The sequence below is a fragment of the Brachyhypopomus gauderio genome, chromosome 5, assembly GCF_052324685.1.
Source record: "Brachyhypopomus gauderio isolate BG-103 chromosome 5, BGAUD_0.2, whole genome shotgun sequence".
Lineage (NCBI taxonomy): Eukaryota > Metazoa > Chordata > Actinopteri > Gymnotiformes > Hypopomidae > Brachyhypopomus > Brachyhypopomus gauderio.
In genome coordinates this window covers 1,288,099-1,315,067 of record NC_135215.1, presented here as the reverse complement: position 1 = coordinate 1,315,067, position 26,969 = coordinate 1,288,099, and the positions used below count along the sequence as shown (strand labels likewise).

Genomic DNA, 26,969 nt, shown 5'->3' with positions numbered 1-26,969 from the left:
ATTGCCTGGTCCGATAAGTCTCGGTTTCTGCTGCGACATTCGGATGGTAGGATCAGAATTTGGCGTCAACAACATGAAAGCATGGATCCATCCAACAGTTCAGGCTGCTGGTGGTGGTGCAGTGTTGTGGGGGATATTTGGCATACTTTGGGCCCATTAGTACCAATTGAGCATCGTGTCAATGCCACGGCCTACCTGACTATTGTTGCTGACCATGTCCATCCCTTTATGACCACAGTGTACCCATCTTCTGGCTACTTCCAGCAGGATAACACGCCATGTCATAAAGCACAAATCATCTCATACTGGTTTCTTGAACACGACAATGAGTTCACTGTACTGGAATGGCCTCCACAGTCACCAGATCTCAGCCCAATAGAGCACCTTTGGGATGTGGTGGAACGGGAGATTCACATCATGGATGTACAGCCGACAAATCTGCATCAACTGCGTGATGCTATCATGTCAATATGGACCAGACTCTCTAAGGAATGTCTCCAGTACCTTGTTGAATCTATGCCACAAAGGTTTAAGGTAGTTCTGAAGGCAAAACGGGGTCCAACCCAGTACTAGCAAGGTGTACCTAATAAAGTGGCCAGTTAGAGTACACAGAGCACCAGTTTGAGTGAGGCACCAGTAAGGTAGAGGAGGGGTTCAGCTGTGGTCTGGCATGATTATTGATGAGCTAGCTGGACCATTTTGGGATGAAGATCAACTCACAAACCTACTGCATCACCAAATGTATTATAATCTAAAATATGACTGAGAACTTCTGGGCAATTCTCTAGTATGAGATTTACAGTGAGGGTCTTTCTGACTGCCTCCCAAATTTGAACAGGATTTGGGAGGCAGTCATGGCTGCCTTACTGATGCTTATCACAAGCAGATCAAAAACCCACAGATACAATAATTACAGTAGCCTCTGTTAAATGGTGATGGTATGTGACCTTTGTTTCTATGTTTTACATGTATGTGCTCTTGTGTATTTTATTTGTTGCCAAGTCTCCCTCAGGTGGTGTTTGTTATGCCTCATTTGCCACACCACCTGGGGGTCGTTATGTTATTACGTTTATCCTTTTATAAACCCCTTTTGTTTTCATGATGCGTTGTCGCTCGTTGAGTGTTACCTTGGCTTCTTTTGTTCTTGTTATTGCATTTTAATCTTCGGTTCCGTTCGGTTCATCTCGTTCAACTCTTTAGTTGAAGATTTGCGTTTGCATCCTTCGCCCTCGACAGCTGCCTCATAATTATGCACACAAAAAGTTACCTGTAAGCTGTGCTAATAAACACAATTTCTTTGAACTGAGAAAGACAGTAATGGAGAATACACTGACATTTCGGATTCCAGTGGTTGAAGCCATGTAGTGTTGTCGCTGAAAAAATCATTATCAACACCCATTATAGAGCAGCAAGTGGCAAAATGGGATGTTCTTAAAAAATGCATTCCTGTGTGTGTAGCAAGAGTGAATTATTTAAGGAACATCACTTATCATAATACCACAGACCTCTACATGAATTAATGTCATGCAAATGGCTCTATAAATAGAAACCAGCTGTTGGAGATGCTTCTAGCAAAATGGATTCTGTCTGTCTTTTGAGTGCATAACTTTTTATGTTTTTGCCTTGCATTTAAAATCAGAAACTAACCAGGGACGACGATCGTGGAATGTGCAGGGAATGCGTGAGTGTGGGCTGAACGATTTACCTGTCAGTTTAGAAGATTTACACATGTGGTTTAAGTCACTGTACTACAAAGTGATCAATTGCTTTCAGTTGTATTCAGTTCTTTCGGGGGCATGGGGGCGGGAAGATGCAGAGAAAGCAGAATGACACAAGGGTAATTCTGGATGCCTGTCAAATGTCAAAAACACAAAATTTAACTGTCTACTAATAATTATATGTATGGGTTTGATATACTCAGTACTGTATATACTTTAATTGTACAGGATTTATTTACTTACACAAAGTGAAACCTTACTTCAGTCATCCACACTAAAAGACAAAAGGCACATTTCATTCATTACCAAATAACACATTCTCTTTTCTATAGCGAAATAAGTTTTTTTGGTTGTATATTTGTTTTCAAATATGATTCTTATTACAGCATGTTATAAATGTGCACCCGGTTACTGTTGTGTTTTAACATCAAGCTGCCAGTCTCAGATCTGAGAGCAAGGAAACATTTAGATTTTTTAAGCCAAAAATAGATCAGAGAAGACTGATGTAATGGCAACATCAACTTTACCAGTTCATTTTATGAGCTATAATGCATAAAAACACTACTGTTAGTGGGTGTGTATGATTTTAGTGGGTGTTTTGGAGAGGGAACAGAGTGTGGTTGTTGAACTCACAGAATCATGGTAACACAAGTGAAACAAATGTGTGTATAAAGCATGAGTGTGTTTAGTTGTCTGGTTTGGGCTAGGGATTGAATTCTACATGCATAGGGAGTGTTTTACCAGCCTAAGCCCTTAACCATGAAAAGGGCTTCATTACAACATCATATTCATTGCTTGGCTCTGGCTACATGGCCTTGCTCCTTATGTGAACGCTCGACACTGCTCTGTGTAATGTGCCACAGAAACACGTCTCTCTTGTCCTCTACCTGCGTGTACCTCTTCTTCTCACTGTGGATTTCAGGTTACTTGAAGATATGTGGCATGGCTTCTTTGTGATCAAATCAGCCCGCTCTGTTGGATTAAACCAATCCGAAGGTTCATATACGTATATAAGCTCAGGATGACATCGTTTCCTCAGCAACGCGTTCTTCAGAATAACGTCTAGGAACGAAACATGAAAGCTCCTTCTATAAATATCCCGTCAGGTAGCCGTAGTAATCTTAAGTGGCGTTTGGGAGCGGGCTGTGGGATGATGTCACAGCTCGTCCCACGCTGCCTGCCGGGGGAGTGCTTTTGGCTCACGGCAAGAAAGATCTCCTTGTCTTGCCTCCTCGGAGGGATTAGAGGAGACAGTCCGGTAATCCGACGGCTCGCTGCCGTTCGTCTTCCAGCCTGCGGGAAGCATCGGACACCAGGCTGCTTGGCTCTTCCACTGCAGATGTTTCTGGATGTGGACCTGATTAGCTGTCTGTCTGCAGATCTACTTACAGATCTTGCAACAGATATTTCACTTGTCTGACTGCCCTGGGAAGCAGAAGGAGTTATTTGGCGATTTGGCGAGTTAACTAAAGAAAGTGAACTACCATTATCTTTCTCTTTTTATTGCTTGGTTTTCAACTCACTAAAATAGTGAGAAAGTAGTAAATAAAAGTGCCCATTTTAGGGGTGTTCCAATTAACAGTGTTTGTAGTCCAATGTTCCAGTCAAAGTCAAACTGAAGTTCCTGCTTGAGCTGCTAATTATATTTGGAGACTGTCTTCTACCTGCTGAAAAAGGGACACTAAACAGGTGAGAAGAAACTGGCATTGGCAAGGACTTATCACAGTGTGTGTCTTCGTCACGGTGGTGCTTTGTGGCCAGAGGAAGTTTACCGTGAAGCTTCTCATTATAACGAAGGTTTATTGGTGCTCAGTCTGTGCAGGGCATCTATGGAGCGTACAAGCAACTTACGAGTCCAAATAATTGGCTTGTCTCTGTATCCAGTCAAAGGTTTCCAGATCACCGCGGCAAACTTTTTAGCACCGCTTGGAAAAAGCACAAGTGCGTGCACATGCTGGAGAGCGCCGAGCGGGGGCGTGGGAGAACCCACGAAATGACCGCGGGCTTCGGCCCCGTCGATGGAAGCCGTGCGTTCGATGGGAACTTTCTTTAAAAGCGAGACCAGTGATGCGAATGATGCGGGAAGAGCGGGAGACCTCACCATGACCTCAACCCCCCCCCCCCCCCCCCACATCACAGGACCCGCCACGCTTTAATTGGAGGCCGCCAGTTAGTCAATGTTCTCCTTCTACTATTAGGATGTCACACCAGCACGGAAAGATAGACATTACTCCTAATGGGGTTCCAAACCAGAGAAACAGATCAAAACGCAGCTATTTCATTGGAAGCTCCAGACTAATTCCTATAAAACTACTGTCTGACAATCACGTTTATCACCATCAAACACAATCAAGGGTTTCTCCTCCACTTTCATAAAACAGACGGAGCCTTTATGTGCAGTGTGTATAGTAAGAATGTTTATTCCAAAATCAATACTTCAATACAGAAATAGTTATTTAATCATATGGAATTACCAGACAATCAGTACTGCAATCATGCTTTCTCTGATTAATCACTGATTTCCAAAAGTACAACATGATCCATATATGAATTGTGCAAAGTAAATATACACTAGAAAGCAATTATACACCAACACAAAATATAGAACAATTCATATCTGAAGGCATCACAATTCCAAGAATTCAGTAAGAGATTAAGGCCATTTTGTACAGTTATTTTAATTTTTTATATTTATTTTTTTTCAAAAACACTATTAATAACAAAAGAACTGGTGCATCTCCTGTAAAACTGTACATGCAAACATAGTGCACATCATAATAAGATATGACAAGCATACGATATATTATTTGGATATCTTCAGTAAACAGAGTTCATGTGAATGGAATCACACGTTTAACCCTCTGATCCTTGTAATGAAATCTGCCATTGGCATCCATCAGCTCTTACATACAACAACTCACATGCACTTGTGTGTGCACACACACACACACAAACATGCATGCACACACACACACACACACACACACACACACACACACACACACACACACACACACACACACACACCACACCTTTGTGTGGCAGCTTGGCAGAAGCTGTGGTACTAGCAAACAATATATGTTAGCGCACACACACACACACACACACACACACACACACACACACACACACACACACACACACACACACACACACAGAGCATTCATCTGAACAGCTAGTTCCTAGTGCTACCATATAATGTGCTGTATATTTAAATATGAATTATATTCATCAAGCCTTATAAGAAGACTCAGAATGAGACTCGGTGGTAGTGTGAGTCTGTCCGTTTTCACTGTATAAATTCCTGATTGCAGTATATGATGAAAGCATATCAGCAATTAAATTCATCTTACTACATTACAACCTTAAGTGTGAAAAAGAAAGTGGCAAACCACACATGCGTTCACAGCAGCAGAGCAACATGGAAGATTCTGGAAACAAGAGACAAACATTTGTCACCCCAAGAAACTTCACTACACTTCAGTTGACTGCTAAAAGAAATTTCAGTTCTGTAATGAGGTCTTTTTAAATTCTATTTGCTACATACTGTGCAGTTTTCATAATGTAAAGGGAGGGAAGTGTTTAGCGTCACCAGGGGTGATCTGCTGATCTGGCGTCATTTTAAAAACATTTTTACCAGTTTACCAGCAATTTTTTTACACCAATTTTAGCTATCATACAACTCTGGTGTGAGTTACAGGGACACACACCAGACATTATTATCATTCAGTGTGTGAAGGCAATTTGTCATAATCTCTTAATGATGCTGAGAAAAATATTCTACCATCTAAACCTTTACAAATGGACTCAGAGTGTTTCAGTAAAGGGTGGTGAAAGGATGAAACCCTAACTGAGGGTTATCCGTGGAGAACCAGTTACTGTTAACCCTCTGCAATAGAAACAAGAACAGGTGTACAGGACATGAATTGCTCTAAAGCCAAGGTCCCTGCCTTCATTTATTTCATTTTAAGACAACAAGGAGTGACTGGTGATTAAAGCACTTGGTATTTCTTCATAACTCTTCATAACCAGATGTTTTGCTCGTTCCTGTGATCTGTTTAGACTGGGTTTGGTCTGAGGTGTGTGTGGTGGAGAAAGAGAGTCAACTGGCTAACCATTAAAGACAGACTCTCTCAATGGTAAAATTGATATTAGTATTCAAATGAAATCCTGCAAATACGATATCCAGTTAAATTCCAAGCTGTGCTTTTATCCACATCTTTGGCCAACTGACAATTCTGAGATAAAATAGAATCAGTAAATATCTGATGTATAAACTTTGAGATGATTTACACATTAACACACACCTACACAATGAGACTCAATCTAAAAAACGTGGGAGAAAACAATGGCATCTGTGTTTTTGACCACTGGGCTCATAGTCTCAAAAATATCTGAGAGCAGCTGCTATAATGCAATGGAATACACTTATGCACACAGGCATATGCGTGTGCACACACACACACACACACACACACACACACACACACACACACACACACACACACACACACACACACAAACACCCTGCATGTCTCAGGGTGATGTGAAAAAATACACAACCAGAAAAGGTAAAGACAAATACTCGAATCATGGCGACCATGCAGCACAAGTCGGAGCTGACTGTTACTCCACGCCATGCAAAAGATGCGCTTATCGTGAGACGTGGGAAAGACCGCACGAGAAGAGGAGTCGTATTCCAAAGTTCATATTGAAAGTTTACGCTTATAAAAGTATCCAACAGTAAGAAAGTCATCAACGTGTAAACACTGAGTGAGAGTTTAGAAAGAGAGAGAGAGAGAGGGAGGGAGGGAGAGAGAGAGAGAGAGAGGACAGGTAGAGGAATATACATAAATAAGAGGAAATATCTATTTCCAGAAATATTTACAACAGTCAAGAGTGATTTGTGCCCAAAGTGAGCTGAGCCTCTGCCCCTCTCATAAAAAACCATGGACGCCTGATCGACGGTGTCATCTGATCTCTCCTTTACTCAATTAAGTATAAGAGTGAGCTCGAGGCAAAGCCTTTGTCCACTTCAGTGAGGACACAAAAGATAAGCCAACCAGGCTCTGAGGCAGAGAGAGAGAGAGAGAGAGAGAGACACAGAGAGACCCTGACAAAAGAACGCCTGTAACAGAGCAAACGGGCCCTCACCTGCCCCGACTGACAACACTGTCTTCATCCTTCCAGTGCTCATAGTGCAGTGAGGGAGAGAGAGACGCACGGAGGGCAGAGGCCTCTCCACAACACTGGCTGATTCAGAGAGAGAGAGACAGTGGGAACAAGGAAAAGAGAGAGACGCTAGCGGATCAGATCTGGGTCTGCAGCGGGTGTCCCGGAGGCGTGTAGGGAGGGGGCGCGGGGGAGGGCTTGATGCCTCTGGTCCTCATGTAGGACAGGAACTGGTCTGGAATCTCGGCCAATACGTCCTTCGCCAGTCGGGCCATGCTGAGGATATGGTTCCCGGTGCGGTCAATGTAATCGCGGAACGGGACGAACTGGGGGTCAGAAACAGACATATTTAGGTCAGGAGGTGGGTGACTGACAGGAGTGCAACACCATAACATCCTGAACAATTGCAGGGCTACCAGACTGAGAGCTCAGTGCAGCATCTGTCCCTTACAGGGTAGGAGACAGGAAGTAGAGATACCCACGGTAGCCTAGCACACCAAGACAGTGGTATTCATCCATAACTTTCCAGGGAAATTTGCAATGCTGATTTGAAAACAATTATCTGGCAAAGATGGAATTCAGAGAAGCAAAATCTGCATAACAATGCTAGTGATGCCTCGAACACACGACGGCAATCAGGGTAAAAGCCTCTCAAAATGAGAGACGAATGACTTTGAGAGTTACAGCTTTTACTCACAGCCTTATTTCTGTGTTTATTTGAGTGTTTATTTGTGAGGGATGGGACTCCAGTAAGTGGAGGGAGAGGTTCAGAAGCAGTTACGCGTGCGTGTGTGTGGGTGTGTGTGTGCGTGCACGCGCATGTGTCTGACGATGCACTTAGTCAGACAGGCCTCTCAGGCCAGCGATGATGAGTAATCGGATCAGACCTTCATCATGTTAGGGTGACTGTTAATAGGCTGGAGGAAGGAGCCACAGTGGCTCCCATTTTAATATGGAAAATATAGGATGGAAGAGGAAAAAGAAGGGATGAAGTCACAGGGGAGGAGAAGATTCTAGAAAGATGGAAACGGGATAAAAGAGGAACATGGCCGTTAATGCATGCGATAATGAAAGCTTAATGTCCACAATGTTTGGCTGAAAGCTCACAAAATGGATGGAAAGTGAGAGACGTGGAGTCTGAAAGCAGAGGAGATGCTCAGAGGAGGAGCTCAGAGGAGCTGCTAGAGGAGATGTTCAGAGGAGGAGCTAGAGGAGGTGCTAGAGGAGGTGCTCAGAGGAGGAGCTCAGAGGAGGAGCTAGAGGAGATGTTCAGAGGAGGAGCTAGAGGAGGTGCTAGAGGAGGTGCTCAGAGGAGGAGCTAGAGGAGATGTTCAGAGGAGGAGCTAAAGGAGGTGCTAGAGGAGGAGCTCAGAGGAGGTGCTAGAGGAGGTGCTCAGAGGAGGAGCTAGAGGAGATGTTCAGAGGAGGAGCTAAAGGAGGTGCTAGAGGAGGAGCTCAGAGGAGGTGCTAGAGGAGGTGCTCAGAGGAGGAGCTAGAGGAGATGTTCAGAGGAGGGGCTAAAGGAGGTGCTAGAGGAGGTGCTCAGAGAAGAAGCTAGAGGAGGTGCTAGAGGAGGTGCTCAGAGAAGGTGCTAGAGGAGGTGCTCAGAGGAGGAGCTCAGAGAAGGTGCTCAGAGAAGGTGCTAGAGGAGGTGCTCAGAGGAGGAGCTCAGAGGAGGTGCTCAGAGAAGGTGCTAGAGGAGGTGCTAGAGGAGGTACTCAGAGGAGGAGCTCAGAGGAGGTGCTAGAGGAGGTGCTTAGAGGAGGTGCTAGAGGAGGAGCTCAGAGGAGGTGCTAGAGGAGGAGCTAGGGTTGAGGCTCAACTGAAAGATCTGCCGTTATTGGATAAGAGATGAAAACCAGGTAGGCTGGGTGAATCCTGATTAGAAGAGCTGAGAGTTCAGGAACGTGAAGGTGGAACGGCGACGTAAAAGAGGTGTTAGGGAGTTCAGAGAAGGTCTTCATACCGAACGCAGAAGCCAGTGCTATAATAATGAGATGTCTTGACAACATTTGCTGTGAAAATATTTCTCACTTATCACAATCACTTGTGTGGGAACGATCAAAACAGCAAGTGTACACATACCGCAATGAATGTATTTCATTCACAATCTAAAATCATAATCCACATTCTGATCTAAAGGGTTATGCTTAAGCGTGTTTAGAAAACAACAGATAAATGGGGGGATGGATTTAATTCCCTTCATTTTGTACATTATTTTGTATTCCCTCCCCCACCATGAAGCAATGTGTGTGCTGTGTGTGTACGTGTGTGTTTGCTTCAGGCCATATGCGAAAGTGCTTCAGGCCACAGAAAGTGCGGATAACACACCCACACCGTACCTGCACAATGTCCCTCTCGGCGTAACGGCCTCTCGATGAAATCCTCACATCGTCTCCGTCCAGCTCAATCATGGCTGCAAGCAAACAGAATCGGCTCACTAATACATGAACAGCTAGTGGTGTGTTTGTGTTTTTGTGTGTGTGTGAAGAAAGATTTAAGAGTCAGACAGACAAGTATGGCAGAAAAATAATAAGACGCCACAGAACAGAAAGACAGAGTAAGGGCTACACACACTAGCAGAATGCTAATCTACGGCCCCATGTGCACGCACGTGCTAGTGTGTGTGTGTGTGTGTGTGGCAGGCGCTCTTTATGGTTCATCCTGCCATCTCTGTTACTGTCAATGCACGCGCAGCACCGGAGGCTGTTGCGGGACTCTGATGCTCTGAGCGTCATTTGTCACATTACATGCGCTTTTCTGCCCCCTGCGTACAAGTGAGAGAGGCGCTTGTGGGTGGGTGGGGGTGTGGGGGGTGGGTGTGAGGGGGTGGGAGATAAAGACAGACAAGAGCGAGAGTGGCGGAGGTGTAGCTGGGGGTGGAGCAGCGTGGAGAGACACAGGACAGGCGACGCCACATGACACTGGCAAAAAAGCGTGACCAGGGAACGGTTAACACAAAGCGGAAAGCGTCGCAATTTTGAAACATTACAAACACACAACAAACACACAAAAAGTGGTGGGAGAGATGGGGCGGTCCGCCCTACCGTCAAATTCTGCCGGTCCGACACCAACAATGATAATTGACATGGGTAAACACGAAGCCTTCAACGAAAACACAAAACACAAAGATAATTACTACCCATGACAAAGCAAAACAAGCAGCTACAGCCATCCTGGGTATAAATAGCTGGAAATATCCCTGTAAGAAGGTTGGCCTGCACAAATAAATAAAAAAAATCAAATTGGTGGCTCGTGTGAGCGTGAAATGCAATCCATGTACAAGGGCCAGTTCCGTCGGCGGAGGGCTGGATGGCTCTTGCGTGTGACAGCCCGTCCGTGGGGACGGGGCCGTGCTTTGGGTTCTGACAGAAGAACTCAGCTGATGTGCCATTAAAAAGTAATAGAGAGTCCGCGAAGAGCAATTTCCATGACATTTCTTACATATGATGGACATTGGTAGAAGTGAGAAAGATAGAGCGTGTGTGAGCAAGAGAGAGGGAGAGAGGTAGAGAGAGAGAAAGAGGGAGAAAGAAAGAGAAAGAGGGAGAGAGACAGGTATGACTGATATAAGGGGAGTCAGCCATGCTATTGGTCTTACTGTCATATAAGAAGAGTATTTCTCATAAAACTCAATCTCTCTGTTCTTAAAACTCAATCTCTTCTGTTCATAAATGTATAGGCTACATCAGCTACTATGTGTGCTGTGTTTCTGACTTGGGAACGTATTTGAGCTGGAAGCCCTCTGCAAATGAACACGACCTAACACATCAGTCTAAAGTTTGAAAAGGTGTTTAAACACCTGATGTTAATTCCGCCAACAAGCAATGACCTTTGTCTCGTGGAACTGTTGAGCAACCTGGTTCCAGGCGACTTTTCAAACCGTTTTAACCAGATGTGTTAACATACGTCAGCTGAAGCATACAGAGCCATTCAAGCCAGACACCTGAAAGGCCGAGACAGACTAATACAAAAAGGCATATCTAACATTTCTCATTTGTAAGCGATTTCATGAGATAAACGTTCTTGTTGCAAGTTTAATTAGGCATTTCTAGACTGTTTATCTTACCTTACTGGAAAATAATTTCCCTTCCTTGAATATTTTATTGGATAGCTGTCTCCCCCCGCCTTTATCATAAGAACAAAGGTGTTGTCAAATGTGTTTTACCCTTAATACATGGTTAGGGCTCCCCTTGCCATAACCATGTATTAAGAGAGATTGGCGCTCTGCTGTGATGCTCACATTGACGATGGACTCTTTGGTCTGGGCCATGTCGGAGATCACCCCGTCTGTGATGATGAGGAGGACGAAGTACTGAGAACCGTCCTTCACTGAGGCGGCATACCTGCAGAAGCAGCACACTCACTCGTCAACATCTTTAACCCGATGGCCTAAAACAGCATTCGCACATCAAAAGATTAAATGCGAAGTAGAGTAGGTATTTCAGAAGAGCCATAAAAGACTCACTTGTATGAGTAACCCTAACCCTGACCATGTCCAAACTAACAGATTTTTTTGCCTTGAGGTAGGCTAATTATAGCCAGTGATGCTCATCAATGTCCCTTTATTTGTCTATTTCGAGGTTTCGTTTTCTCCAATATGATGTGTGTATAACCTTTTTCTCCCGTCTACTCCCAAAGGCACAGGAGTTATTTAAGGAACAAACAGAGGGTGTCTTGTCTTTGCCTCTTCATCAAAGAAACCCAACTCCCTCTGTCTGTTTCCACTCACTGCTAAAGTTAGCAGAACACATTGTTATGGGAGATATTTACGAATAGGCGCAGACACACGGAAGAACCAAACATACTCAACCGTTAGCGGCCACTAACGACTTTGTGTTCGTTAGCTGTTCAGGCCGACATGGTGTCACTCAGGGGACGGCCGGACGGCCATATCACATCATGGCCGACTCGTTTATTTCTTTAATCCAGACTAATTAACACATAATCAGCATGGCAGGCGTGTGTACAAAAACAGTCTGGGCTCAAAGAGTTTATACGGTGGAAAAGAAAAACTAAAGTGGAAGGACATATTGTTTTTCTTGTGAAAAGGGAAGAACTCCAGTTTGCTAGGTGTTCACGTTGTTTACCGGATTATGCTTACTTCGTGTTTGGTGACAAATGCATAATTTGTGTCTCTATTCTTGGCCAGTGCAGCTTTTTTTTCATGATGAGAACAAAGACTGCTGTAAGCCCTGCATGGTCCATGTGAAATAGTTTTGCCTTGGTAAGCGTGTTGAACGAGCAGCCAGGCTTTTCGAAATTACGGTTACTATTGTTTATTACACGCTAATGTTCGAATGGGTTGCCCGTGCATTTAATTCCAACTTTTATTTGCGCAAGCTTTCTGCTTACCACGCATAAACAACGATTAAAACCTCCGCTCCTCACACCAGCCGTTACAGAACATCACTAGTCTCTAAGGTGTATATAAAACAATTATGTCAACGTGATGTGTGCAAGCAGCAGATAAATCTAGAATTAAATGGGAGACAGATTTGGGAATTTTGCACAATTGTGTGACCTATATTGAGATGGTGTGACATCTACCTTACATTCCAGGCATAGGCACAGGCAACTGATTCATTAATTCAATTAAACTTTTTACAAAATAGGGCAATACTTTATGGATTATATGAAAACATACCATCAGACCAGACCTATGGTTAAGTCTTTTATGTACTTTGTTTCTGTATCTAAAAATACCTTTGTCAACTCCTTTGTTGTGTCATTTGTGATATGCTTTCTTTGAAAAACAAAAACAAATATACGAAAAAAAGATTTGAACATAAAACAGGTACTGTAAGTCATTCCTGCTGATGTAAGGAGCTAGCAATCGTTAAGCAGCAGAGTGCCAACTCCCTGCCTCAGATTCATACTGCCGTCAAGAGCGAGCAGCACTGCACCATGTCCTCGGTAAAACATCTAATTAACTTGTGCATCTCCCCGTCGCGCTCAACCGTCCATCCCCGGGGGCCGACAGGAAGCGATCGATTCTGGCGTAAACTCATTCCGACCTGCGCAGGTTGAGCTTCTCGCACGGTTCATGCTCCGTATTGATCTCCCCCGAGTGCGTTTCATATTACCATACATATAGAGAGAGAGCGGAGCGGTGACTTCAACGGCTTCCAGTTTGTTAAGTTCTTTTTTCCCGTCATGATTCACAATGCGAAAGTCGCACCTTCGCCGGTTGCCCGAGCTTCGTCCCCGCGAAAGGTTCGCATTTGTGTGCGTGCGTTGCCCGTGTGTGCGGCGAGGGGTGGGGATGTGTTTGGGGATGTATTTGTATTACGAATGGAGAGGAGGGAGCGTGAGTCCTGGGGTGTGAGGGTTGGAGAATAGTGCGTGTGTGCACCTGGCTACGTGGTTGATGACAGGGGAGAAGTTGGTGGGGCCGTAGAGCTGCACAGACTTCAGGCTTTGGTAGTACGCCTCCATCACGCCGTCTATACCATTACAGTATGGGTTCTGAGGGTTCCCGTTCTGCAAAGACAAAAGGGTTAAATGTGTGTATGTATATCACTAAGGCACTCTCGTGTAAATCTATTGACCCTTCGAATGACTGTTGGATCAATAGATTGATTAACGCACTGAACCCATCAATTGCTGAGCACGGGGGTTGTTCCAATACAAAGCCAGCAGTGTCAAAGTACGGCAAAGCCTGGTAATTAACTGATGAGCTGAATCAGGGAACTCATCAGACTGTGCTGGAGTCCGGCCCTCTGGGTCCGGGCTTTGAGCCGCTTGCACTAAATATATCTGCCAACTTAGAAGCAAGCGCATTCTGAGTAGCATCCTCACATGGACCCCGCCTCCTACGTTTGCCGCTGGGGTTTTGTGGACTCGCAAAATGTCAGTGGAGCCCTTCTGCTCTATGGATGGCACCATCTTAGCCCTCTCACCTCTCAACTCTCACCTCTCAGCTCCCAACCAAACGTATTTACATTCGCTTCAAAGTAATACGTTTCAAGTGTCGATCGACCGACCCTCCAGAATCACTGCTGAACCACTTGTCTTATCTTTTACTCCTGTTCGGAAAGTGCACGCAGCCCAGATGGTGCGGGCATCTGTCTGCCATTAAGAACGCAGCAAGCGTTCTCGCCCCCTTCACTTCCGCGCGTGGGTTCGGAGCCAGAGGAAGAAGGTGACACAGTCTGGCAGAAATAGGCCCCCACTCTCAAAGTCTAATCGAAAGGACATGCGTGTGCTCGTTTCATATTAAAGGAATGAAGGGAGCTTTACGGCACATGATTAACGCCCCTCCAGTAAGGCCTGACGTCGTGTGGATGGGACTCCCCCTCCACCCCCACCATCCAGGAAAGAATGGCACGTGGGATGGGATGAGAACTGAGACCTCACCCACCCACCCCCACCCCTCCACCCTGGACAGAGATGGCATGTGGCGTGTATGAATCCTGAACCCCTCCAATCAAAAGGGGCTTAGACAGGCACACTTGAGCTTCTCTTTCATCTTGTTTCATGCCCTCGTTACCGTGGCACCGTGGCCGTACACTTGCCCCACGTCTTCTCTTTAATCTAGTAGCATCAGAATCACGGGGCTCCGAGAGACGGGAAAACACCGAATGGAAAATTGAGGCACTTGTATTACGACAATAAACAAAAACAAACACGTCACGGTGCAGCGAGCAATCGTTACTTGAGCTGCAGGAATCTCAGAAGAAAGGATTTCTGCTAAAGGCCAACTCCTTTGTTTTTCACAAGAAACCTTTTTGCGAAAAGGAAAGGCAATGTAATATTCACAATTAAACCAATAACACGGAGGATCTGAACTAACTGCTGTCTATTGCAGAAAGCCTGTTTCATAAAGCCGACAGCAAATACGCTGATAATAGATTTTTTTTTAATCTGTTGTAAATAAATTTTTATGACCATGTCGTCAAAAAGATTTTTAGACAGGTTATTTTTGAGGTTATAAAAATGTTTTAATTCAGTTTTTGCAAATATATTATCCTGAGAAGGCCCAGAGAGCCTCAGCTTTCACGTCTCCTTTAATCACACGACTTCATGATTTATTATTTTTTCCCTTTTTTGTGTAGGAAGTTGCTGTGATTGCATATTCATATACTGTGACATATTGAGAAAATCATCTGAGAGGCTCAAAAGTACAATAACGTGCATTTCATAATTCAGTTGTGAGGTTTCAGAAGAAATGCACTGGTTTCAACCTAGAAATGCACTGTCCCCTTAAAGTAGGTATTGAGCACAATATGTTTTTTGCTTTATAATAAATGAGCAACTCAACGAATTAATTGTATAAATGCATGTACAGATTCATGAAGAAACTCTTAGTAATAGAATCATAGAGCATAAAAAACTTATCAGCGTGTCAGTGTAGCTTTGTTTACATGGCACAAATTCATGGGTCGCAGAGGGTCACGTGAGCAGTCTCACGCACTGCTGACCCGGGCGAGGTCACTCACCAGGGCGAACTCGTGGGACACTCGACCATCCGGGGGCAGCTTGGCACCAAAACCCAGTGCCGGGAACATCTTGTCACTGTCGTAGTCCTGAATGATCTCGCCCACAGCTTTGAGGGCCATGGCGTAGGCGTTGAGCTGGTATGGACTCATGTAGTGAAGAGAGGTTGGCTGGGCAGGGTTGCCTAGAAACCGCAAAAGGAAAAAGAAAGAAAGTAAATACAAGTCCACACAGAAAAGCCTACGAGATTAAGCCCACAAGATAACTCGAAAAAGTTTGCATCATTATGTACAATATTACTTTTTGATTGTGCTGGTAGTGTGTGGGGTGCTAACACAACTATTCATAAGTCTGGCTGCACCTGCTGTATTTGATTTAACTGCCATATTTTCTCATAACTTTGTTCTCAATGCTACCATAAGCCAAATTCTGGTCTTTAAGGTGTTTCTTCTTTGTTTATCCCCATGGCTATGGATATCCCTGGTCTCTCATAAAGCCTGGTAATAAAGGTGATCACAACGGTCACTTTGGCCCTGCCCCACCACTAATGGTCAACTGTTATTCGGGTCTGCAAATCAACGTCTTACCAAGTGTGAGTTGTTGTGTTTGTGATACATGATGGTTGATCTATACCGGTTGATGGTGGTCATACATGGTCACTTTTGATTGGTTAGTGGTGGTTCTTTGTCAAGATTTTTCAGGAGGGGACGTTACATTTGTAGTAGCTAGCTAAGTACTAACAATTGCTCTTCCCAAATAATTTGCAATAATAATCAGTTGGAGTCACATATTTTGAAGACATTTTACATGCATTATCCATTCGCATGCAACTATTTGTAGTATTAGTTCTTAGGAAGAGAGCTACACGTAATTAAATACAAAACAGAATCATGTGAACAGTCTCATCAACTTCTCACTTCATCTGTCATTCTAGAATTATCCACACTGCTTTTCATCCTTCTGGACAGCTCTGAAATTTCTTTATTTATACAGATCAGAAATGTTGTTTAATCTTCAGCTAAATTCTTATTAATTAAATTATATGGTATTATTTTTGTATTAAACTGTATCTGCAACAAAAGGGATTTAAAAAATTTTTTACTGAAAAAAAATCAGAACCTTTGAATAGTGAATAGCATGAAATGCACCATCACTAACAGCCCTGATGGTGCGAAGAACTTCAGTTGTTTGCAAAGTTGAATTTAATCAGGAGTTTCATCCTGCACTATTACAGTCCACAGATTTCAGTTTAACACTTGCCCCAGGACTGGGACGGCGTGGACCCAGAGGTCACGGCGCTTCATAATCGGCATGAAGTGGATATGATAAAGTGGCTCTTTAATTCTGCCACACTTTGAACTCCGTGGTGCTCCCTGTGTGCCTCTGTGAATGGATCTAAAATCCACACCCGTCCTCCTAATCATGCCTCTTTACCTTGCTCATTATGATGGAGGAGCGTTATCACTGGCTGATATTTGTGCCTCATTTGCATATATTTCAATAATTCCCAGCAGCCCACTGAGGACTTCTGCACTTACCGTTTGAGGCGGTGAAATCAATTGCCACAGTGAAATTAATCTGAGTCCTGCAGAACAAGGAAAGAGAGAGAAAAGGGACCATTTATTTCAGTCTGCAGCCTTCCACACATCATAACAGGAAATCTCGAGGCCGTGTAAAAGTAATATTAGGACTTTACAACATTATCAACTTGAAACATCCTATACTTTCCTGCTCACAAGTCCAAACAAACCATAATAGGTCAGGGCCAGTTAAATAAATTAGAATTCAATGATAGTCAGCCCATGCGAAACAAATGTCGTCCATTAACTACGCAATATGTGGGGTTGAATCATAAAGGTTTTCAATGCGAAAAAGGTGCTATGCTCATTACAAACACCAACCATAAAGCCACAGTTTGGCTGCTCTTATTAGCTAATGCCGAGCTAAAGGATGCGTTTTGTGGGTGTGTGGTTACAGAGCGCGGTCCCTCTGTTGCCAAGCACAATTTATTAGCCATGTTCTAGCCCATTAATCACCGGTGAAGTTCTGACCAGAAATTATGTGGGTGTTGTGCTGCTATGAGTGTCTCAGACACGGCAGTGTTGCTGGAGGGTTCGCATGCGCCGGTGTCACTGGTGGGTTGAGAACGGTCTGCCATCCAGAAATATCCAGCCAATAGCAGCTCTGTGGTCAGAAACTGACCACGAATGAAGAGCTGGAGGGTGACCAACATAAACTGCATAGTAACAGATGGGCTGTGATCTCTAACTGTACACTTACGAAGAGATTCTCAAAAACACATATCTGTAATAATGAGGTCGCGGAGTACATATAGGCCATGGTCTGTTGTGATTTCAGATGCTCTTCTTCTCAGCGCTGTTCCTTTATCTTTCTGAAACACTATGCTTTGCGCTGAAACTGCTTTAAGCATTCAGAATGATGGAAACCGTTGTTGAAACATGTCTACATGCAAAAAAACTGAAGAATTTACTCATAGTCATATTTAACTGGACCTACTGTGTCTGCAGGACTCTGCACTGATTTTTCTCTCATTTTGAAGCGATGTGAAATGTATGAATGAATGAATGAATGAATGAATGTTCGATTTATATATAAACAAAAAAAAGTGAAATCCCAACTGCAAATGCTTCTTTACAAAATGTTCTCCTGGTGTGTAGGGGCCTGGTCTGTAGTCCGAGCGCAGCAGAGGAGAGGTGAGGCTATCTTCCACATGCCTCTTTTGTTTTATTGACTAGTGGATTGAGCTGTCGGAGCTCACAAGGTCAAATAACACACATAAGGAGAGACAGTGTTCTACCTGCTCTACCCGAACCAAATCAAAAAAGACACACTTCACTCCCCTAACTCCATAACTAATGTTAACCAGAAGAAAAGGGTGAACATAAACACAAATTGCACCCCGCTCGCTATTGCCAAAGACACACAGTGTGCACTATTGATAAGTAAAATATTTACAGTGTGTGTGTGTGTGTGTGTGTGAGAGATGCTAGGAGAAGATGAGAACAAGAAAGCCTGTGTGTATTAAGTTACACAGCAGACTAGATTCATGCCACAAGTATCACTCAGTACCAAGGTACAGCTGCAGTTACACACACACACACACACACACACACACACACACACACACACACACACACACACACACACACACACACACACACACACACACACACTCCTCCGACACACACACACACTCCTCCCACACACACACACATACACAAATACTCCCCCCCCACACACACATACACATACACAAATACTACAATAGAAATACATGTCTGATCCTAAAGAGAATGACTTTAATGCAATATATTCTGAATATTTGGTTTGACAGATGATGGGCTTAACCAGATTAACAACAATGAGAGATCTCTCTGAAGATGAACTTGTACTAACATTCTCTGTCCAAGGTGTTAAGCTCATTATTAAGGCCATTTGTTGACAGCAGCTGAAGAGTTGATGAGAAGGTTTTGATCTCTGTGAGGGGAGGTGATCTGTGGAGATCTATTTGAGGGGAGGTGATCTGTAGAGATCTATTTGAGGGGAGGTGATCTGTGGAGGTCTCTGTGAGGGGAGGTAATCTGTGGAGATCTATTTGAGGGGAGGTGATCTGTAGAGATCTATTTGAGGGGAGGTGATCTGTGGCGGTCTCTGTGAGGGGAGGTGATCTGTGGAGATCTATTTGAGGGGAGGTGATCTGTAGAGATCTATTTGAGGGGAGGTGATCTGTGGAGGTCTCTGTGAGGGGAGGTGATCTGTGGAGATCTATTTGAGGGGAGGTGATCTGTGGAGATCTATTTGAGGGGAGGTGATCTGTGGAGGTCTCTGTGAGGGGAGGTGATCTGTAGAGATCTATTTGAGGGGAGGTGATCTGTAGAGATCTATTTGAGGGGAGGTGATCTGTGGAGGTCTCTGTGAGGGGAGGTGATCTGTAGAGATCTATTTGAGGGGAGGTGATCTGTGGAGGTCTCTGTGAGGGGAGGTGATCTGTAGAGATCTATTTGAGGGGAGGTGATCTGTGGAGATCTCTGTGAGGGGAGGTGCTGAGTGGAGATCACTGTGAGTGGATGTGTAGTGTGAAGATGTTTATGAGGGGAGGTGCTGTGTGGGGATCTCTCTGAGGGGAGGGCTTGTGAAAAAGAATGGCTGTGTTAAGAGACTAAGGGGGTGGTCTCTCCGCCCTGACACACACACACACACACACACACACACACACACACACACACACACACACACACACACACACACACACACACACACACACACACACACACACACACACACACACACACACAGTCATTATAAGTCACCCCTGAAGAAGTCAAGAGCTTGGAAGGTGTCAGTTTGGAAAAAAACAAAGTGCATGCTGGGTAGAGAGAGCAGGATGATTTGGTTACAGTAGGTGAAGCGCAGCAGGTCTGGTGCCTTCGCAGGTGTACGGCCTGGTAAACACAGCGCTGGGAAATAAAGGGGTAGAGGAGCACGGCTCTCCGTGAGCAGAAGCTGATATGCTGATGTTGGCCTGCTCAGAGCCTAACCATCTGCCGCGAGCGCGGCATCCAGGTGCGAGAGGGGCTCTGGGGGCGGAGGGTGAGGTGTGTTTGACAGGGCGAAGCAGAACATTCCTCTTCTTGTTCACACGCCAGTTCAGCTGCGATGCATCTGGCGCACGATCGCAAAGTCGTCCCCGGCCTTCCCCGAAAAAGCTCCGAAGCTGGAAACGTGTCAAACGAGTCTGTTCGCGAGTGCGAACGATGGATGCTTCTCAAAAAAGATACACTCTCGCTTTACCGATCCAGCGTGTGAAATTGCGAGTTTCATCTTGTCGGTATCGTGGTTGCACACACCATTACAGGGCTGGCAGGCTGAGCAGCTCCAACCAGGCAAACGGGCTGGGAAGCCTTATACAGCTCCATGGAAGCGTGCTACCAGCGCTCTGGTGTTCTGCTCAAAGAAACGAGCTCGTCAAGGGAATATCGGTCTTCGCACACACGTTCTTTGGAGCAAGACGCTTGTGGTAATTGGGTACTCATCAACCACGGCCGTTATCAAAAAAGCGAGCGCTTCCATAGCGGTTTTGAAAAACACTTAATGATTATTCACATAATACCTCGAGGTACGGAAGTGAGATCAGGCCGTTTATTTCTTACAATTCGTTGATGTATTTCTACGAAGCTCAATGGGGAAAATGACTGGGCCGCTCAAAGATAAAGTCCTGTGCCTGCAGAATCTCAGGAGGAAAAGTAAAACCGTCTCTGGGCGCCCGCTGCAACAGGCAACGCAGCACTGAAACAAGACGTTTGGTTTTTGATCTTCTTAACAACCTGTGGGAGTCATTAGCTGGTGGAAAGCGAGAGGATGAGATAAAAACAGATGCAGCTGGGAGGGAGAGGAAGAGAGAGGAGGAGAGGATCGTGAAAGGAGGAGAGAGGGAGATAGAAGGAGAGAGGGAGACAGAGAAGGGGAGAGAGAGAATAGGGGGAGAGAATGCTGTTTTTTAACACACTCCTTTGAGAGTCTGAGGCGCTGTCAGCCCACACTGCAGACAGAGACCCCTAGCTCCCTCGAACTCAACCTACCCTGGCATCAAACACACATGGACACATTTCATTAGCCAGTGTGAAATCGGGCCAATGAACATGGAGTTAGAACATGGAGCTTCATTGGGGGAGAAGGGAGACAGAAGTGAATGGATGATACTCTTAAGCTCATTAGCTAACAGAGAAAATGCAGTGATTAGCTGGTTGCACCACTGTCACTCATAAAACCAATACACACACACACACACACACACACACACACACACACAGTTTTGCCTCTAGCAATGAGACAAAAAAAAAATTCAACAATTGGTAGCTGCATGTGCTGTAGCTGATGACCAATTGTGAGCAGAATAGAGAGCCCCCCTCGAGGATAACGCAACCATCTGGGAGTGAGACTGTGACTCAGCGGTGATAGGTAATGACAATGAGAGATGAATGCTGTCACGGGCACTGCTGAGACACGTGTCACGGTTAAATACCCCCCCCAATCCTGACAACAACTGCCTCCGAGAACGTGGCGTAGAAGATATGGATTATAATTGTGTGGCCCAGTTGCAGGAAGTTTGCAAACTTTGCACTGCATACACAGGGGGCAAAATGGTGCTCCGGAGATGCACCTGAAATGTCATGTTACTGAAGGGCCTTAAGCCATTTGACAGCTCTGATCTATGAGAAAAGTTTGGCTACATGAGCACATTAGGCAGCAGTAATCTGGCAGCAAACGACCTGCTCGAGGCGGGAAAAGAGGCAGAGGCATGGCAGCGGGTTTCGTCAAATTTGATCTTGCTCTTTCTATGCGGTGGTCCTTGCATAGGTGACCTTTCAAATGCCTCTACAAAAGAGTTTTATGGTGTTGGGTAAAAAAATCAGTGGGCATGTTAGATGAGAAGAGCTCCGTGTGGAGGCAAAACGACACCCTCATATTCACCTCACACTTGATACCTGGTCTTTAGCTACTCATTAAAAGAGTGAAAGGGAAATGGAGAGAAGAGAGGAGAAAAGAGGACTCGGAAACTCGTGAAGGCCTGGCAGGCTAAGGTGTAGACCTCATCGCCACGAGTCTGTGGTTACACCTGAAAGCCCCCCGAAGGATTCACCTCGATTCAGTTGGGGAGGGTGAGCAGTGGGGCTGTGGGTATTAGTGTTTTTTATCCTGCCACCGTGAGAGATTTCATGTGCATAGGTCGGCCACCCAAGGTAATACCCCACGACACACCCCACATATGCTTGCAGGTGAGTGGACGTGCTCTGTCTGGTAACCCCTGACCCCTGACCAGACCCCTGCTCCTTAACCAGATGGGACAGGCTACCTTTGTACAGTTATTCTCAAATTATTACCCTTGTGTGAATAAATATTACACTTGCATGGATAAATAGAATACTTGTCTTCGAGAAGCAGTTTTGCAATGCATGAAATGGTGAAAAGCCATTGACAGAAAGATGTATGATGCTTAGCTCCTCTGGATAATCCCTGTTATCATCACATCATGCCTGTCATGCCATCCACGTCGCTGATAGCACAACAGCTGCCTGCCATGTCACACGGTCCCTGAACAGTTCCCCTACTCCCCACACACTAATCGCATGATGCGGGCCAAGAGAATTGCAGTTGTCTAAATCCCTTTATTCAGAATGTCCTGCAATGTCCTCGCACAGAAGCCATTATGTATTTTGTGTTTTCTCACTTCTAATTTTGCTACAGTTCACTGTACAGTGAACATCTATGGATCCTGTATTTTTACGTGCGAACCGACAGCTCACATTAGCCAATATTTATTTTATTTATTTACCCTAGCGCACTAATTGCCAGGCAAGACAAATTATGTACAATAATAGTCCAGCAAGTGCCAGTAGACACATGTATGAAAGGAGAAAAAACTACAAAGAAATAACACAAGACAACACAAGACATTAGAGAAAGACTAATTAATCAGATGAGAAAACAGTTCAGACAGAAGGAAAAATGTCTGTAAGGTGGCTCTTAATCACAGATAAATAAGAGAACAAATGTAGCCAGCTTTATTAGCAGCAGCTGACTGACATGAAACCAGCCTCAAACTTTAAATAGGGGTTGAATATCCTAGAAGTGTTAAAGAGCAAGGGTGTGGTCTGCAGTTGGCTTTTGTAACAAATCGAACAGGAGAATGATAAATGGTGTGAAGCTTTTGAAAGGTGCTTTGACTTGCAGATCTATAAATTGAATAGTCTGAACAATTATGCATTTGGTAGCATGTGTAAAGGAGGGACAATCTCTACACAGGACGTGAAGTTTTGCTTTAACCTTCCCAATGCAGTTACATGTGAAAAGAGGACAATACACTAGCCAAAATCCTGCATATTTCTAGTATTTGAAAACGTTTACCTGCCCTAGGATGGTTTCATCACCAATGGTAACGTCAGCAGTGGGAAAGCACATACCCATTCTAACAAAACCAACTTTAGTTTTCTCAGCATTTAGTGATAAATTAAGGCTCGTAAAAACCTGCTGAACTTCCAGGAAGTGCTGAAGTGGTTTTAACACTGCGATGGGAGGATGGAACACTGGCACACAAGACCGTATCATCAGCATATAAAGACGACAAATATCATTAATAATGATGGAAAATGGAGTGGGACCAGATATTGAGCCTTGAGGAACACCTTTAGACACATGGAGGGTGTAACATGGAGTGATAGTGATAGCGATGCAGATGCAAGTGCTGAGAAAAGCAAGGTTTATTATGAGCACATCCAATATTATGGTGTTAGAGAGAGAGTCCAGGGCCATGGATCCAACACAAGAAGACATGGAAACAAAATGGGAATACATGACGACAAAGGTAAAAACATGCAAACTGAAACAAACAAACAAAAACAGAGAGGATAGCAGAGAGAAGCAAATGAAATAGGCTACGTGGAAACAGGCTAAAGACATAGTTCACAAAACATGACAGGCTGAAACAAACAGGGGCAGCATGAAAGCACAGAGGTTAGGACAGGTATGCTGACATCACCTAACAAAACACAGGGTATAAATACACAGGCTAATGAGAACTGAACTATACACAGGTAAAACTCACGAGGGGCAGAGAACTCAACAAGATCAAATAAATTAAAACAAAGACACAAGACAGGAAACCAGAGAAACAGGATTTTAGGAGGGAACCAATCGTGACAGTGGAGCCAGGAAAGATAGAGGTCTAAATTTACACACATGGAACCCCATGGCAAATAGTGATTTGCTGCTCTCCAAAAATGACCCCACCAGCAGCCTCAACTCAAATCTTGACTAGACACGTGATTACTGATGTGTAAACTGATGTGTAAACCTCCTGCTTAGGACGTTCCTTGAACAATTTGAAGATGTCTTCATGTCAGCTTTTTCTCCTTATGGATTGGAATCGCCGCCATAATGGCCACATTCCTTGTGTACTCCAGCACACGGGGAACTAGCAGGGTGGTTTCCTTTCAGATTTGTCATGCACAACTGTGATTATGGATGTGTGTACAGGTTTTCCCCAATAGAAAAAAGGAGTAGATGGATTTGAGGACAGATTCCAAGACTACAAATAGAGTAGCTGTCCTTTCCACTTGATCAGCTTGTGTCTTGTTGAGACTGGCCTTGTTGACAAAAGGCAGATTAGGGGACACTGGGGCGTAATCAGTAGTCAGCCCAAAGTAGGACACATCGGGGTGTAATCAGTGGGATTGGGCTTTGTTTCACAATCTGTTCAAAATTTACAGGTAAACTATCCAAACACCTACAGGACTATCGACTCAGGATGGTCAAGACTACCAGTGCAAAATAAAATGATGATCTAGTTCACATGTGGCAGCCCTCTGCACATTGTATTGCAAAGGCCAGTATACATGATTTTACATGTTTATGTTAATGTCTAAACAAGTGACAGTTGGTTGCAGATCTCTTTCTCACTTGCAAACACACACACACACACACACACACACACACACACACACACACACACACACACACACACACACACGTGTGTACGGGGCACTGCGATTTGAGAAATCACCCCGTACAATGCTGCAATTTACCACTGCAGATGTTAGCAGAGCTGTTATCTGCAAGAGCTCCCTAATGACAATTAGCTGATTGGATTGCTCTTTTCCACAATGAAGGGGGGGGGGGGGGGGGGGGTTGCTCATGTCTACTCAGATAACAAGTTATACTTCACACAACGCACCAATCACAACGCAGCGAAGCGTCAGGGACCCCGACGAGCGAAGGATGAAGTCGACCAGAGAAGAGGAAAAATAAATAAGCAAATGGGAAACGCTCTGCTCAAAAGCCACGGTGGGGGATCAGAGAGCGTGCGTTTGTCCTTACCGCAAGCTGTGCAAAACCTCACCTATCAATTCTTAATTCAATGCATGGTTTGATCCTACGCTGGTCCTACAGGAACCTAACTATGGAGCCAAACTTTTACCCACGATCAAAACCAGTTATCACCACACACACACACACACACACGCACACACACACACACACACACACACACACACACACACACACACACACACACAACAAACACCAGCCTGGGCGCTGCATCGTGAGCAGAAAAAGCAACCCACGCTGACAACCTGATGAAGAAAGTGGCCCAGCTAGAGGGAACAAAAGGGAAGAAAGTAAGAAAGTAAGAAAGTAAGTCGTTTTCGGCTCATTCTGTTCCGGCGACAGGAACGCGCCAGAAGCACCAGCCATTAATGTTTAAAAAAAAACAAAAACAAAAACATCAAAAATGTGTGAGCTGGATTTAACAAGTAAACCCAAAGATAAGGCCTCAGTGGCACAGAGAGCCTTAACGAACAGCGGCGGTAATTAGCGCTGATAAAAACAAACAAAATGAGATTTCACTTCAGAACATATAATATTGAAGGTTATGCAATGTTATTCTGATGCCTGTGCGGATTAAAAAAATAAACCCTCAATGACAGTTTTGCGGAGCGCAGGGAACAGTTTAATTAAACCTACATCACGATAAGCTTCTCGCTAGTACTCTGTGTACAATGACCAACAGCATTATAAAACCTCACAGTAACGAGAACTTGACTGGATGCACGATTGCCCCATAACGTTGAAAAGCAACATGCAGTGTGTCCACCTAAACACTCCCACCTCACAAAAGGGGTGGAGCTTGTGTCAGGAGGTTTGGCCCCTGTGCTGCTTGTTCACCAGAGATGCGTCTCTGCTGGCCGCCCTTCTCCGGGTCGCCATACCCACTTCCCGGATCTTTCTGGCTTGTTTGTGAGTGCTGTTCATGCACGGGTGGTTCAGGAAAAGGCCATTAAAAGTTCATCTGATTATATAAATCGTATGGCACTCATGTGGGTTAGAGGAGTTCGCTCCGTTCAGCATGGAACTGACAGCAAATGGCCACCAGCACCCATCATTCATCAGCCATGGGCCAAATTGATATATCCAGAGAGAGAGACTTTACTGACAATGAGGGGATAAATTCAGCCGGAGTGCATTGACCTTTGCAGCAGCATGAGAGACTAAAGTGAAAGTGGTTGGTGCCATTAAAATGACCACTGGGCAGCGGGATCTCAGAGAGGACGTGGCGGTAGACTCCCTTCTAATGAAAGCCTCCATCGATGTGGGCATTACATCAAACACAGATGGGCGAAACCTGTCTGCATGTCTCAAAAAGAAGACATGTACGCGCGCACACACACACACACACACACACACACACACACACACACACACACACACGTAGACACACACGCAGTTGGGCTAGGATTAGCAACAAGCATACGTCTCCACCGCTCTGAATGGACATGATCTCCCACAGGTCTGGTTTTGCCTGAATGTATTCATTCAGCTACACTCTCTCAGTGGGGCCTGTCTGACATTCAAAAGATCGGCTGATGGCCCCTCCACACACAGACACAAAGTGGCCTGTGTGTGTGTGTGTGTGTGTGTGTGTGCGCGTGCATGCTCGTGCCAGCGTTTGACTTCCCAGCAAAAGACCTCGCCAAATGATGCAGCACTTTTAATGAAAGCGATTGAAATTTGCTTGCTCCGTGCTGAACTTGCTATGGTCTGCACTATTTTTTTAATCCTACTTAC

The 26,969-nt window shown here is 44.7% G+C and overlaps 1 protein-coding gene across 1 annotated transcript in view; it reads right to left on the bottom strand.

Moving 5' to 3' along the window:
* Nucleotides 1–4,120: 4,120 nt before the first annotated feature.
* Nucleotides 4,121–26,969, bottom strand: part of LOC143514028 (copine-8) — an 80,855-nt gene continuing 58,006 nt past the window's right edge. The window contains 7 exon segments of the mRNA XM_077004764.1: nucleotides 4,121–7,216; nucleotides 9,233–9,306; nucleotides 9,938–9,995; nucleotides 11,134–11,236; nucleotides 13,246–13,373; nucleotides 15,332–15,513; nucleotides 16,868–16,914. Of these exon segments, the coding sequence (XP_076860879.1) occupies nucleotides 7,028–7,216; nucleotides 9,233–9,306; nucleotides 9,938–9,995; nucleotides 11,134–11,236; nucleotides 13,246–13,373; nucleotides 15,332–15,513; nucleotides 16,868–16,914 (781 nt within the window). The 3' untranslated portion in view covers nucleotides 4,121–7,027.